The 12,441-nt window shown below is 49.9% G+C and overlaps 1 protein-coding gene across 1 annotated transcript; it reads left to right on the plus strand.

Annotated features, from left to right (window-relative positions):
* Window positions 1-1,959: 1,959 nt before the first annotated feature.
* Window positions 1,960-10,958, plus strand: MLLT11 (MLLT11 transcription factor 7 cofactor). The gene is made up of 2 exons (XM_084613582.1): window positions 1,960-2,193; window positions 5,156-10,958. The coding sequence occupies exon 2, from the start codon at window positions 5,162-5,164 to the stop codon at window positions 5,429-5,431; it is 270 nt and encodes an 89-aa protein (XP_084469708.1). The 5' UTR covers window positions 1,960-2,193; window positions 5,156-5,161; the 3' UTR covers window positions 5,432-10,958.
* Window positions 10,959-12,441: the final 1,483 nt, after the last annotated feature.

A 12,441-nucleotide genomic window follows, 5' to 3' on the forward strand; every position in this document is an offset into this window, starting at 1 on the left:
CCATTTTACAGATGGGGAAACTGAGGCACTGGGCAGCATAGTGACTTGCCAAAGGTCACCCAGCAGGCCAGTTGCAGGGACAGGAATAGCACCCTGTGTCCTTTGTACTGGGGAACACTGCCTCCATAGCATGGCACCTCCACGGTGTGCAGACACAGAGCATTGAGCGACCACCACGGGGAGCCAGGTCGAGGGATGCTGTTTCCTGTTATGCAGTGGCAGGGTCCATATCCCTCTGAGAGCAGGAAGCAGGGGGTGTCTCCTGCTCAGCCCAGGGATATGGACCCTGCCACTGGGATGGAGGCAACCGTCATTCCATGGCAACATCCAAGTGATGTGCTGGAGGAGCAGCAGAAAAGCTCCCTAAAAGTAGGCGGGGGGCCACCGGTGCCTGAACCCTGGCCCCACCCCCTGCCCCGTGCTGCCTCAAGGCCCCGCTCCTTTTCCAGAGGCCCCGCCCCCAGGTCATCCTTCTCCCCAAGCCCCTGCCCTCACTCCGCCCACTCCATGCAAGGCCCTGCCCCTGCACTGCCTCTGCCCCCCAAGTGATGGGGCCGTGGTCCCCTGGGCCCACGCCCCTGGTTGGAGGGGTAACTTGGTGACATTTAATGGCCTGTGATATGCAGGAGGTCAGAGTAGATGATTTAATGGTCCCTTCTGGCTATGGATCCACGAGGGATCTCCCGACAACCCTAGCTGCTCCTGCTCACTTGGCCCCTAGCTAAGTGTCTGCTTGGAAGGACTAGATGCAGCTCTGGGTGTTCTTCCTCCTTGGTTTCTCCCATCAAACCTGTGTGCTCCTGATCAGTTTCCCACAGGGTCTGGCCTTCAGCATTCATCAGCAGAAAAGCAAAGGAAAACAAAACTACTTGACCTCTTCAGAAAACACCAGACAGAAAAATTTTGCTGGTTCCCGCAGCAGAGTTTGCACACCTGCTAGGTTGTGCAGCCCCTCCTCCACCGCAACCCCAGCTGGGCGAACATGACTGAATAAAACTTATGTCTATTTAGGGAGAGATAGCATATCTTCGCTGCTGCACTAATTGCCCAGGCTCTAAGATAAGTGGATCTGAAAGCAAAAACATGGAGGCAGAAATAGACCGTCTGAAAACCTAACGCAGAGGGGGCTTGGCTTTGATGGGAATTATGTGCACACAGCAACAGGAAAACCATTCCTGTGGATGACCCAGAAGATCATTCTAATCCTATGCCAGTTGTAGAGTTGGATTTTATATCCTCGGTAATTTGATAGGAAGCAGGAACAATACAGCCTTATTTGGTATGGGGTCTTTTCAACAGGTGTCTTGAAAACATCTTGAGTTAATTAATTCCTCCCTTGTTGAGCAGGATTTAAGGGATTTACAGGTCAGTTTCCCCTCTGGAGCAGAACTCAGTGGTGCAGAGTCAGGTATCTGCTTAGCGTCACTTATTTATTTGCAAAATGTCCTCAGCTCCTCTATGAGACCTGCCCCGAAACCATTCCCAGAGCAGAGCTTTTACCAAAACATCCAGTCTTGATTTAAAAATGGCCAGTGATGGAGCATCCACCATGACCCTCGGGAAATTGTTCCGATGGTTAAATGCTCTCCCTTTACAAATGCACACCTGTTTTCCAGTCTGAATGTGTCTAGCTTCAACTTCCAGCCATTGGCGCGTGTTCGACCTTTCTCTGCAAGACTGAAGAGCCCCTATTAAATATTTGTTCCCCATGTAGGTACTTACAGAACCTGCAGCTAAGATCAAGTGTGTGGATGAAGTCAAATCACTTCTGCTTTCAAGGCCCCCCCCCCCCCCCGCTATAATAAAGCCTGGGTAAGGAAGTGAGCTGTAGCTCACGAAAGCTTATGCTCTAATAAATTGGTTAGTCTCTAAGGTGCCACAAGTCCTCCTTTTCTTTTTGCGAATACAGACTAACACGGCTGTTACTCTGAAACCTGTCATTAAACAGCAGAGCATTCGTACAGCTGCATCATCGGCCCACCAGCCCCGGGAGGAGGGGTAATAAATCTGCCTATTTAGGAGGGGCTGCATTGCGGAGACAGACAGACACACGCGCAAACTCACACTCAGACAAAAGCAAGGCAGAAAATTCTGCAAGCCTGACGTCCAGCTGCCTCCGAAGACAAGTACGGCACAACGAAAACCCTGTCAGCTGGGTTAGCAGCCAGCAGATCCAACCCTTCCTTAAAACAGGTAACAAAATCAGCATTATTCTTTCAAAGGAAAGCTGAGCCACTTGGGCGGGGGGTGGGGGGGTCTTCCTGAGGCTTGGATTGCTGGTGTGTCAGCCCTCAGAGGCTTTCCAGGCATCTGAAGAAGTGGGGTTTTTTACCCACCACAGTGGATGCCCAAATAAATCTGTTAGTCTTTAAGGTGCCACCAGACTCCTCGTTGTTTTTGTGGATACAGACTAACATGGCTACCCCTCGGATACAGGGAAGGAGACGAAAGGGAGCATATCTGATCAGTTTAGCACCGGGCTTTCACTGCAGTTGAATAAAGGCTCCATTCCCCCCTCTAACCTGGCTGCCTGAGCGTGAACATGATTCCGTTAATAAAGGGGACGCGCTTCTCTTTAGATCTGAGGACGGTAGGCGACGCAGAGGACGTGTAAATTGCCTTTTTTAATATCTGCCGCTTTTTAAATATATATAATTATCCTCCCTCCTCGTGGCTTTGAGGCTAGCGTTGCTGAGTGCATTTCTAAATCAAGCAGATTGCCCGGTGCTAAATGCACGATGGGTCTAATTTTAATAATCTGCTGTCCTCTTGCAAAAAGAAAGCCCGAAATATACCCGTGAGCAGAGTGCTATTTAAAAAACACAGTTGTTTGTTTTGTGGAAGGGGATGACATACAGTCTTCCCAGTACATTTTGATTTTTTTTAAATTTAGAAGCAAACTGGTCCCTGTGTAATTTGATGGGAATGTGAGTGCCCTGTTGCAGAGGATGTTGGAAACCCATTGGAATTAAGCCTCGTAAGAAACAAGCAGTCAGTGGAAAGCGAGGGATATATAGATAGATTGACTAAAATCAAAGACAGCGAGGACCAAAGGACACAGTCCTGCCAGGAAAATGCACATTAAGGGTTGGATTCACTTGGACCAGGGTAGGCCAGGCCTTTGGGGAGTGGGGAGAATTGTATATTAAGGTGGTATCAAAGTGAAGAGCAAGGGCGGGGGAGGGGCTCTGCAGCAAATTCGCCTGGGTGGGGCCACTGCAGGAACCGTCTGGCTCGACACACAATGGATCTCGTAGTTTGGGATGTGCCGAGCAGCTGGAGCTGGGAGAGGCGTTTCAGGTGGGCAAGGAGGTGTGCGATGGGGGGGGGGCCTAGAAACCCGAAGCAGAGCTTCGTTACAGCTGATTGGACACGATTTGGTCCTGATTCTGCTCTCACATCTGGCGGGGAGGGGTTGGACTGATGTCAGTGGAGTGACTCCTGACTTGAGCAGGGGTGTGCTGGAAAGAGGATGAAGTCCTTTGTCTTTGTGGGCGTGGGCGGGGTTTGGGTATGCATACACACCCCCTCCCCACAGATATACATGCATGCCCACACAGTTATACGCACGCATACAATCGTAATGCCTCTTAGACTTCTTCTCATCAGAGGCACTCAAAGTGCTTTACAATGGAGGTCAATATACCTTTGAGGAAATGGGCCATTATCCCATTATATAGATGGGGAAACTGAGGCACAGAGCTGTGAAGTGAGCTACCCAGCAGACCAGTGGCCAAGACAGGAACAGAGCCCAGATCTTCTGAGTCCCACTAGGCAACACTGTCCCCCACAGGCGTAGGTGTACGTGTACACACAAACACACACACACACACACACTATTCTATCCAGAGAGTTATAGTCAAAGGACAGCAAGAATTTGTGGTGCGTCCTTATGATGAATCCTACAAATCCTAATTATATTTCTGTTCCTGTTTTATTCCCATGTCCGCACTTAGTTCTGTTCGCAGTCCCAGTCACCCGCAAATTCTCAACACTACAAACAAACCACAGGGGATATTATTTCCACATCCCTCATGATTAGTTTCCTACCATGCAAACGTTAGGGTGGCGCCTTCCGAGACCATTTGTATCTACATATCCAAGGGAAATGCTATAGAGAAGCCAATCATAAGCCCTAGGACCCAGATCCTGAAAGGGAGTTAGGCATAAATACCTTTGAGTATCTAGGCCCTAGCTCGTACCTAGCGCTTTTCATCAGCAGCTCTTAAGGCACTTTACAAAGGACGTCAGTAGCATCGCTGCCATTTTATAGATGGGGAAACTGAGGCACAGAGTGGTTAAGTGACTTGCCTGAGGTCACCAGTGGCAGAACGCAGACTAGAACCCACCTCTGCTGAGTCCCAAGCCAGTGCACTAGCCACTAGGCAGCAGCTGCTTTGGATCCTTTATCAAAATCGGACAAACCAGCTGCTGAGGACCAACGTGTGGCTGCTGGAATAGAAGGCGGCTGTAAAACCAGCTCTTCGCAGCCTGGGGAGGGGAAGCTCCTGAAGGACTCGGGGGCCGGGACCTGTCCCAGGATTTGTGGGATGTTCCCATCCCATAATTTCTTCATTAGGAGGTGTATGGCGGTACCACCTAGGGGTCCCATTGTGCTGCACGGACACAGAGTAAGAGACAATCCCTGCCCCAGAGACCTTACAATCTCCCTAGATCAGACAGAGGAAGGAGCGTTAGTACTAATTTACAGATGGGGCGCTGAGACCCACATCTTCAAAGGTACTGAGGTGCCCGACAGCCACGATGTCAGTGGGCCTGGGCCGAAGTGACCTGCCCTAGAGTACAGAGAAGGGTGCTGGGGAACCCAGCGCTCCCGAGCCCTAGCCTGCTGCCTTATCCACCCACCCACAGAGCAATATTCTTCGCCGCCAGCATTGATTGGGGAAGGGACCATTGTACCAGGGCCCTGACCCCCAAAACGTCCGTAACTGTGGTGAAATGGGATGAGGTGGGGCCCCAGCAGCCGATGTATTGGGGCCCCAAATTTCTCTCCACGGGCCTGTTCACAGGGTTGGGGCCTGGGCCCTGTGGTAATCATGAAGCAGTGACGTTTTCGATCATTCCGTAGCCCGAGTGGCTAGGACTGCGTGGTAGCCCGCGGCTTCAGAAGACTTTCCTGTCTTCTTCCTTGTAGGCGGAGATGCTGGACACGGCGAACAGCCAGTACGACTCCTTCCTGTACTGGAGAATGCCCATCCCAGAGCTCGACCTGGCGGAGCTGGAGGGGCTGGGGTTGGCCGACGCGGCACTCTACAAAGCCAAGGGCGGTGTGGGCAAGCGGCCTGGGGACTGGAAGCAGCTCAGGCAGGACATCGCCGAGGAAGAGGACACTCTCCTGCCGTTCAACAGCTTCAATTTCTGGCGCGCGCCGATAGCCAGCATTAGCGCGTTAGATTTTGATCTGGTCTGATGCCAGCGGCCCGAGCACGCGGCCGGGTCTCTTTGGTTAGGTCTCTGTGTCGTCCTTTACGTTGAAAGTGGTCGCTGACGATGCTGATTAACGAATCGCCCAGTGATGACACCTCCAAGACTCATCGTCCGTGTCCCCCCCCCCCCCGCCCACCTTCTCTCTTCTCAAGGGTATGTCTACACGGTACATGCGGGTGTCGGCACACCTGAGCTAGCGTTACTCTAGCCAGCGCGGGTAACCATTGCAGGGTAGTTGCGGCAGGCCGGCCATTTGTCCGGTTTTAAGCCGGGCCGTCCTTTTTTTCTGTGGGTGGGCCCCTGTCCAGCACCAGGATAACGCCGGTCACGGGTTTGTCCGGTATCAGGCATGGAGGACATCAGGGGCAGAGTGGCGCATTCTTCAACATGCTGGTGTGACTGGAGTCGGGGCGGGGGAGCTTCCCCAAAAGTGGGGGGGGGCAGGGACCCCCACCCTCTCCCTGGCACTGCCCCTGCCCCTCCTCTTACCACCGAGACCCCACCCCTGGCCAAGCCAGAAGTGGGGCTGGGGAGCCCGGGCCCCATCACCTGCCTGGGGTACAGGGGGCTTGAGAGTAGCCCCTGGCCTGTGTTCCCACCCCACCCCCCAAGCCCTCCGCCCAGGGCAGGTGGAGGGTCCGCAGCTCCCCACCGCTGCCCAGGCTCCCCTGGGCTCCTGTTGCCGGTCTGGCCAGGGGGTGGGACCTTGGGGGAAGAGAAGGGGCAGGGACAGGGCCCGTGGCAAAAAGTGGCCCCTGGCCCCCCCTGTTCCAGCACCCCTGACTGGGGTGCTCTCCAACATGCCATCCATCCGGTCACGCCAAAGGGCAGTGTCACACAGCTGGGGTCAGCCCCACGCCATTCCCAGAAGTACTGGAATGTCTGGTAATTCTGGGGTGCATCAGTGGCCCCCTTAACATCTGGTGGCCCAGGCTAGCCACCCCAATACTAGCCTGCCAGAGTCCCGGGGTGCCTATTTGGGTTGCCAGCCCATGCCAAAGTCCGTCTCACCCTTTTCTACCCTGCTATTGTTACTCATGCTGGCTAGACCAAAACAAACCGGGGCGTGCCGAGCCATGCGGCAGTCACACCGTCACGTGCCCGTGGTTAGCTCACAAGTGTTGGAAGCCACATTCAGTTTGTCTTGGTGTGAGCAGGCATTGTGCCATAGCCCTGACCGTACCTGTGCGAGAACGTGCTAGAGAACCACGAAGTAGCGGTCGGATTTGAGCTCATTCCTATTGTGTTTTATTAAGAAACGTGCGTGCAAACAGAAGACCACCTCACCTGTCCAAATTCCCCTCTTAGCTGAAGTCCGATCACATTGCCCTGGGGTGGCGGACATCCCTGCTTCTCTAAACGCTCCCATTTTTCCAACCTGCGCTCAGTTTCCCCACCCTTTCCATTTGGATATTCAAGGTTTCTCTGCCAGACAAATGCCAGCGGGCCCTTTCTTCTGCTCAATAGGGGCTAATCAGGCGCAAGCCTCGTTCCTGAAAAGGAGTCCCAGGCTCTCCACCTTGTCCAAAACCGCAGAGCAAAGAGAAAACCATCAGTGTGAGAATTTTGCTAGGAACGTGGATACATTTTCATTAGGATGCAGGGAAATTTTGGGGACAGAGCCTCAGGAGGTATCGATGGAGCCTGTTTCCACCAGCCGCAGATCTGGCCCATGCTGCCTGACCCACTAAAACCAAATACAGCCACCACATCAGTTTTGCCTTAAAGACTTGGGGTTAAATATTGCTCGGGTTCCCATCCCCTGGGATTACTGCCACATTGAATATGGGTCGCATGTGGGCTCTGAGGGCCCGATTCTGATTGCCTTGTAGTGCCTCGCGCCACGAGCCAGGCATTGGCCTTCTAAAGCCAGGGAGCAAGGTGCTACTCCGTGTGAGGATGGCTATCGGAACCGGACCCTTACAGCTGGCTCTTGCTGCCCGTATCACAGGAGGGCCACGCTGCTAATCCTCTCGCTGGTGATCATCCGATTCACCCCCGCTGAAATATTTTGGGGCTGCGTCTGAGTAGCTACTCGTCAGTGGGACGAAGGCCTGGGCAGCCTGCTTACTGAGCAGTAGCTGGCTCTGCACGTTGCTCTAGTTAGGGCGGCTTTGAGCAGTAAGGACCAGAGCCACAAGAATCATAGGACTGGAAGGGACCTTGAGAGGTCATCTAGTCCAGTCCCCTACTCTCATGAAGTATTCGGATGCTCATGGAGTATCAAGAGTATTAGGCATTGTGCTTTACCAACCCCACTGGCTTCACGGGCGGCTGTGGGCTCCGTCAGCCCCGGCCTGCTTCACCTGGCTGGTGTCAGGCTTGGAGCGAGGGGAGAGCCCGGCTCAGATGAAGGCTGATTGGGGAGGAGAGCAGATCTCCAGCTGTGAGAGAGCAGCTGAGCCTTCCAGAGCCTCTCTAGGGAGAGGCAGGAGAGTTGTGGGACTATGGCTGGGTCTATGTCAGCCGTGAATGACCTGACCCTGCCGCTGAGTTAGTCTGCTGCAAATGGTGCCCTGCCTGAAGGGGGCGACTGCTTGGGAATAGACCTTTTGTTTCCTTACGCCTGACTGCGGACCTAGTGCTGACTTGTCCGGAGCCGAGCAGCAAACTGACCGCAGCTGCCTAGCTCCCATTGATTTCAATGGGGGTTAGGCACCTAAATACCTATGAGGATCTGGGCCTTAGCGGCTACTTGGAGTGAGTAGTCCTCAGGGGAAGGGGTTAAACAAACAAAACAAAAAAACAGTTTTTCTTCCCCCCAAGTGCAAAAGAAGTGTCTGGAAACAAGTGGTGGAAAATCTGGGAGGTTTTTTTAATGTCCACTTAAATAAAAAAAGGCCCGTTGGCTGGATTGTTCACACCTGTGCTGACGCCAGCTATGAGACACGTTAGCCCAAAAGGCAACAGGACAAAAGAGATGAAAAAGACTGAAGAGGAGGGTTTGTGCTTAAGGGTAGCATTGCTCCAGTGTACCTGCTGTTTATGGTTCTCAGTGCTGCAAGGGAGGCTAGGAACGTCTATACGGAGATTAATTGTAACAGATCTATGGCAACCTTGGACTTCACAGAGGTCACCATGCTGCATCAGGTGGTTGTTTGGAATTTCAGAGTGATAGAACCCAGAGCCACTGCTCCAGGCCTCTACAGTGTGAGCTCAGAGTGAATTTCCTTGAGCAGCTACCAGTATAGGGTCTATGACCCACAGTGGAGCAGTTCTGATTCCACCCACCAGAGGACAGGGGTGCGGCTGCAAACTAGCCAGTTCTTGATATTATGATGCTAGTCAGGAAAGCCACAATGTGCAGCAACTCAAAGCCTTCCAGGGAGCTTGCAGAGTATGTAACGTGTAGAAGGGAACGAGGCAGCCCGAACTAGTAAACGGCTATGAAAAATGTAAATTCCACATACAGAGCATGGCTATTTCACCTTCCAAAAATACCCAGGCTGTGGACTTTAAGATTTTTAAACTGGAGGTGAAGAATGTAAACTTTCCTTCGCAGGCCTATATGGTTTTGTGTCCCAAGCCAAAAAGCCATGGAAACCAGGGGAGAGGTACTTATAATGAAACTTTAAATAAAATTAGTTTTTAAAAAAGTACATATTCCTGTGGACACTTGAAATCCATACAGACTGGAACAAAACACTCTTTATAGCTGCTATTCCTCAGCTGCCTTCAAACCGTTTAAAGGTCTTTTGACTATCTATGGTAAACGGACATGCCAAACAGTGGGTGTGCCTGGTCTGAAACGCCTGCCTTCTTGCCTGGGGGAGTGAAAAATCAAGAGGCTCCTAAAATAAAGGGTCTGCTTCTCCTTTACCCTGCACCAGTGCCAACTCAGTGTAAGAGACACTTGTATGGGAAGTGCTTTCTGTTTCAGGAGAAATCCTGCAATTTTGAAAAAAAATTTCCCATTCCAGAACAAAAAACAAAACAATTCAAAAATTTCCTGTGAAACAAAATTGCAGGTGCGGGGGGACTATTTTGGGTGGATCACAATGGTTCACTCTGATTTCAGCTTTTTCAAAATTGTATATTCTATTGTCTAAAGTCAAACTATTGACCAATCAATCATTTTGAAATGTAACATCAGCAAGTTTGGTTCCCGAAAGAGTGAAATAGAACTTTCCGACTTTACCGGAACGCGCCATTACGCCTTTGTTTCTGAACTGAAAGGGTCAAAATTGACACGTTCCCGACAAACACTTTGATTGGGATGAACCAGTATTTTCCAAAGGAAAAATGTGCAACTCGAAACCTTCCCAGCAGCTCTAGTGACAGACACAGCCATTCTGAGCAGATAGCACTGGATATCCACTTGGCGTTGGGGTAAATTCTATCCAAAGGTGCAGGGTACCAGAGAACTGGGCCCAAGTCTCCAAGACCGACGTGTTTAATGTTCAGTGTGCCTTACAAAGAGTAAGAAAGCAGGTCAATGAATGGGAGAAATCTACTAAATTAAACTGAAACAAAAACCATTGAATTCTCCATCCACACTTCATTGCTGGTTTGGAGTCAGTGCTGATACAAGAGGCCTAGGAATGGATTACAGAAACCTGCCTTCATCTTGGTTTCTGTGTGAAATCTGAGGCTATGTCTTCACCCTTCATGAGATCTTTCTACATCCTGAATTTAGAACCGGAATGCTTCCAGGGTCTATATATTCCTCAGATCTCACAGAGAAACAAAGGTGTCCTGATCAAGCCAATATGGTCAAGGGGAGTTGTGCGTGTTTGGTCAATAGGTACTGGGGCCCTTAGGTTCATGCACACAATCTAATGGACTAAGCAACTGCTGAGAACTAGAAATCTCAATATCTGGGTGGGTTAAGTATCATACGCTGTATGCAGAATGTAATGCTACTGTACTTTCTCCTAGACCATGCACAGCTGATTACAGGGCTGTATAGGTGTCCAGTAGTCCTCTTACATACAGAATCTGCAGCGTATACACACCAGTTCTGTGTATGGCTCTCTCGTACATTGCAAGTTGCAAAAGGCTCCTGAGTAAGTTGTGTTAGTCCCCACTTTTATAAAGACAGATGCCTTGTTTGCCTTCACAAATCGTTCAGTCTTCCACTTGCCCAGCTGTCTAGCACTTCCACTGCTTCTTTGTGTTCTCCAGGACGGAATGAGCGAAACCGATGCCAGAGGTGTTTTCCAAAATCTTCAAGTGTAACGGTCCCAAACTCTAACCGATGGCTTCACCTGGCAGTCCGGCACTGTGCTGCCTCCGAACAAACATTAATAAAGTGTTTCACCCCTGAACCACACTAAATCTTCTCTGCGTGAATATTATGCCACGATTCGTATTCTTTGAACTAAAATGTTTATTGCGGCAACAGATTCACCAAACTGTCACTTCGCTGCTTTTGCTGTCTATTGCTTTTGCCGGGCATTTAGAAGTCTGGCATTTCCGCTAAGATTTCAGCTTCCTCACCACTTTGTGCTGCATAATATCATCTTTCACCTCTCTTGCCATTTCATAATAATAAAAGAGTATGAAACTAAGAGGCTTTATCTGTATTTTCTGGGGAACACTCTCCCCTTGCTGGGTGTAACTATGGAATTCAAGTGTGTGGATACATCAAAACAAAGATCTACTGGTTTTCCTTATGGCTATTTTCTAGTTTTCTGCTTTCCCATCCGAGAGGGCCCAACTGCGGAAATTGTTGTAGGTTTATTTCCGTCATTTCTGATATCGCTATAACTAGCCTGGGCTGCAAAAAAGGAATTTTCATCCTGCCGAAGATGCCAAGATTTAGGGAAAATTTTCATTCTAAATTGGAGTAAAAATCGCAACATTTTTCATGGGACATAAAGTCAAAAAAAACAAAATGGAAATTTGTTTTGGCTTGCTGTGTGCCTTCCTTGTCAATTTTATCTTCTGCCTGCAGGGAAAAGGTGAAATTGACAAGATCCTTCTCCATGAGCGTTCAGGGTTCCAGCATTTGGATTTTTTTCCCCAATAGAAAAACTGAATTTTTTCAACCAAATTGAAATTTTCCCACAGACAATTTTCATTTTTGCACAAAGGGCCTATTCAGTTGGAAAACTGAAGCCCAGACCTAGCCGTAACATCACATTCTCACAGATCCTTTGACTTTGCTACATTCCCACAGAATGGGCAGCATGTCAGATGCCAGCAGCCAGTCTTTAAGAACATAAGAATGGCCACACAAGGTCAGACCAATAGCCCATCTAGTCCAGTGTCCTGTCTTCCCACAGAGGCCAATGCCAGATGATTCAGAACAGGGTAATTAAATCAAGTGATCCATCCCCTGTTGTCCAGTCCCAGCTTCTGGGAGTCAGAGATTTAGGAACACCTGGAGCATGGGGTTGCATCCTTGACCATCTTGGCCAATAGCCATTGATGGGTCTGTCCTCCAGGAACTTCTCATTCTTTTTTGAACCCAGTTATACTTTTGGCCTTCACAACATCCCCTGGCAATGAGTTCCACTGACTGTATGTTGTGTGCAGAAGTACTAACTGGTTCGTTTTAAACCAGCTGCCTATTACTATCATTGGGTGAGCCCTAGTTCTCGTGTTATGTGAAGGAGTAAATAACACTTCCTAATTCACTCTCTCCACACCGTTCATAATTTTATAGACCTCTATGATATCCCACCCCCCTTTAGTCATCTCTTTTCTAAGCTAAACAGTCCCAGTGCTTTTAATCTCTCCTCCTAGGGAAGCAGTTCCCAGCTCCTAATTATTTTTGTTGCCCTTCTCTGTACTTTTTCCAATTCTAATCTACCTTTTTTGAGATGGGGTGACCTCAACTGCCTGCAGCATTCAAGATGTGGGCGTACCATGGTTTTAGATAGCGGCATGGTGATATTTTCTGCCTTTGCATTTGAAGGATAATTAACGACAGCAGGGAAAGCGTTTGGAAGATGTAAACTCTCTACACCGTGTGCTTGATTCTGCATCTCCCTGCACCGTCTGCAGTAATCAACACAAGCACAAAGTGAAGGAGAAATACTGCCAGAT

Source organism: Lepidochelys olivacea (assembly GCF_965140295.1).
Source record: "Lepidochelys olivacea isolate rLepOli2 genome assembly, chromosome: 24".
Lineage (NCBI taxonomy): Eukaryota > Metazoa > Chordata > Testudines > Cheloniidae > Lepidochelys > Lepidochelys olivacea.

Excerpts from the sequence above, each read along its gene's own strand:
- MLLT11 (XM_084613582.1), top strand. The coding sequence starts at position 5,162 with ATGCTGGACACGGCGAACAGCCAGTACGACTCCTTCCTGTACTGGAGA.